Here is a 3,330-nt window from a genome sequence, read left to right on the forward strand (position 1 = left end):
TATTTTGAAAATGACAATAATAAAATAAAAAATTGGAATGAGAAAATCGCACAGACAAACACACAGACTTACGTCTACATCCACGAGGTTATAAAAGATTTTATTACTTTGAGAATTACACCGTCGATCATGTCAACTTAGAATTAGAAGAAAGCTTTCTCTCTTGCCCTGTCTCACTACTCGCAAGCCACCAAAGAAGAAGAACACACATAAGGGAGCAAAAGCCTTGTGATGCTAACTGCCGAGAAGGCGAACAGCTCCTTGCAATGCTAACAGTCCGGGAATCGAAGGACCACCTGCGTTAATTGGCGAAACCAGAAGCAAGGCAACAAAGGAAACTCATAACATAAAAGGAATTCACTTAAAGCTTATTAAGTGTAAAAACAACTGTTATAGAGGTTATAGATCCACCGACAGAATTCAACCTGAAATTCGACCAAGAGTTCTTTTTAATGTAGAGGACTCTAGTTGAAAAGGCCCTCGTTGTTAAGAGGACCCTCAAGTCCATCATTGTTGGTCCTGCCAATGAGTTTGAGAAAATTTATCTCAAAGGGAGGTCTGTCATTAAAGAGATAGAAGGAGATTGTACTCCGCTGTCGTCTGTATTTGAGAATGGGTCCAACTCTAAGTTTGTGTCGCCGATCCGTACTAGTACAAGGAACAAAAACTGTGCTGCTTTAAAGAATAAGAAAAATAAAAATTATAAGCCTGAGGAAATGGGGCCTCCTCAGAACTCTTCTCTCTTAGAAGGGAGCATGTTCTACCCATATCCGCTGCTCATGATGAATAAGATGTTCGCTAGATTGCTGTCAGTCTGCCTCGACCATTCCACCACAAGCAAAAAAAGAAAAAGCGCTCTTTTCTCTCAAAGATTCGTTGTGTTTGAAAAGCTTGTTCGTAAAGAAAAGTGCTTGATCGCTCAGGTTTTGCACATAATAAGATATGTGGTTTCCCACAAATAAAGAAATAATCTCAAAAAAAAAAAACCAAATTACAAGTATCACAAGTCTAATGCACCCCACGTACCTATCAAACTCCATTTGGGACCTAGGATACCAGACACACCATTATTCCATAAGTGCAGGTTTGTTCCCCTACGAAAGCAAAACCAAAGCCTCGTTCAACGCATGAGGAATTGTTGATGAAGGCCATGTTGGCCTCCGCCTATATGATATCGCTTATAAAACTTTTATGAGTTGGGGATCATGTCCACCATTGATGCGCTGACATGCCACCATGAGAAAAATGTGCGAAGGTGTAAGCCATTAAAAAAAAATCACCGACGTTATAGAGTTACAATGCAAACATGTGACCACTAAGCTTAGTTCTCAAGATGAGACAAGACAAAAAAATCAGTCCGATTCGATCAAAGAAAAGTTAGAGAAGTTAAGAGTTGATGTCACATAATTATCAAAGACATAGAAAGAGACTCTTAATAACGTGGGTGAGGAGTTTGTAAAAGTCAATCAAGATCTTCTTTTTCAGTCAAAAAACTGTGGGGGTTCTTCTGAATGGTCTTTGTAGTGATATGCTCTGTGACAAAAATAAGCTTAATTTTATTTGGTTTAAATGAATTTTAAGATCCATTTTTAAGGTATTATGTATTCTTGTTGTGACATATTATTCGTCGGTTTAACAGTGCAAATCTTTAATTTTGTATTTCTATTATTCTTATTAACTAATGTTTCATCTAGTCGTTTGTGATTTGTGATTTTAAACCTTAAGAAAATATAAGTTTGAGGTATTCTGGGACGTCTGAAGTCCTGTTTGCAATTATGAATTGCGTTGCTCTTTACATACTTCATGGCATGAGCATATTTATGAGAGAAAATTCTACAGATGCCAAAGAAAAAGATCAGTAGAGGATTGTGACTGCTTTAGCGGGCCGTCTCAGTTAGACAATTTCACATCAAATAGTGATAAGACATTGAGAGTTTCTTTGGAGAAGAAATTATCTCGTGAAATTGATCATTTGCATTTCAAATTCAATATCATGATAATGCTAATTGTTATTTTAATAATTTTATTTTTAATTTTACTTATTATGGTAGTAAGTGTTTAGTGAGATGTTTATTTTTAGTTATAATGTTCAAACTCATATATATATTTTGAAATGTTAAATGTAATTTCTATTTTATGCATAAGTAATTAAATCTGGATTTATTATGTTATAAACAACAAAATAATATAGTGGCGAAATTTTTTTTTAACATAAATAATATGCACCAAAAAGAAAGAAAAAAAAAATTCTAGCGGCCTCAAATTGCTAAGAAAAAAAATCAAATAGCTATAATATGGGGTCTAAATCATTTCAGGCCCGGCAAAAGGTCACCCTTCCATCGTGTGTGAAGAGCTCGAGGCGTCGAGGGAGACCTGATACCCGTTCTTCATTTCGTCTCGCTGAACTCGAACCGTAGTTGACGAATGTCTCCCAAAAAGGCGCTTGCAACCGCGTCGGCGTCAGCTGGTATGCTCCGCCGTATTCGATCATCGCTCCTGCGCAGCAGTGGCGGCGAGGGCGCGGGGCGATGGACCACCCAAGGGCACGAGGAACGACCGAAGGGCTATCTGTTTAATCGCCCCCCTGCACCACCTGGTCAATCGAGGCAATGGGAGGATTGGGAGCTTCCTTGCTACATAACCTCCTTTCTCACAGTCGTTACTCTCGGCGTCGGCCTCAACGCCAAGCCCGATCTCACTCTCGAGACCTGGGCACATCAGAAGGCCCTCGAGCGGATGCAGCAGCAGCAGCAGCAGCAGAGCGTGGCCGCCGCAGTTGATTTCGAATAATTGTATAATTTCTCTGTAAGTGTTTTTTTTTTGGGTCTAGGGTTATTAAGGATTGGAAAGGTGAAGTTGGGATCTGATGCAACTTTGTGGATTTATGATTTTGGCTATGGATGTTTCATCTGCCTATTTTTAATAGCAGTCGGAATAATTTGTCCGTTGGATGTTGGCGGCGTCTGACCTTGTTCTGCCTAAGAAATGCATGATGATCGCTCTTTTTTTTTTCTGGGCATAACTTCGATATTTAACCAGTTTAATATGTGTAAAATTGTTTGTGATTTTGCTTATTTCTATTCAACATTACTTGATTGTTTGTGCAAAAGTTAAATTGGGTTCAAGTTTCCTTTGCGTTGGGCTGATTTTGACTTGCATCCAGTTTAAACTTGTAGTAATGTTTTTGATGCAAATGATGAATAATACTTCAACATTTTATCTGATTCTAACAGTCCCTCAATGCTTCATGTAACCTTCGTAAATTTAAAGGCCATTCCAATTTAGGATATCTCCTTTTTATCTTGCTTCAACTTAGTTATTCTTATGTTT

At 38.2% G+C, this 3,330-nt stretch overlaps 1 protein-coding gene across 1 annotated transcript; it reads left to right on the forward strand.

Annotated features, from left to right (window-relative positions):
- Positions 1-2,305: 2,305 nt before the first annotated feature.
- On the forward strand, positions 2,306-3,090 carry LOC110038397. The gene has a single exon (XM_020743230.1). It carries the CDS (start codon positions 2,425-2,427, stop codon positions 2,788-2,790), a length of 366 nt encoding a protein of 121 aa, XP_020598889.1. The 5' UTR covers positions 2,306-2,424; the 3' UTR covers positions 2,791-3,090.
- The last annotated feature ends 240 nt before the right edge of the window (positions 3,091-3,330 follow it).

The sequence above is a fragment of the Phalaenopsis equestris genome, unplaced genomic scaffold, assembly GCF_001263595.1.
Source record: "Phalaenopsis equestris unplaced genomic scaffold, ASM126359v1 Scaffold232764, whole genome shotgun sequence".
NCBI classification, from domain to species: Eukaryota; Viridiplantae; Streptophyta; class Magnoliopsida; order Asparagales; family Orchidaceae; genus Phalaenopsis; species Phalaenopsis equestris.

Bases quoted from the DNA above. Each gene is read 5' to 3' on its own strand.
- LOC110038397 (XM_020743230.1), top strand. From the start codon at position 2,425: ATGTCTCCCAAAAAGGCGCTTGCAACCGCGTCGGCGTCAGCTGGTATG.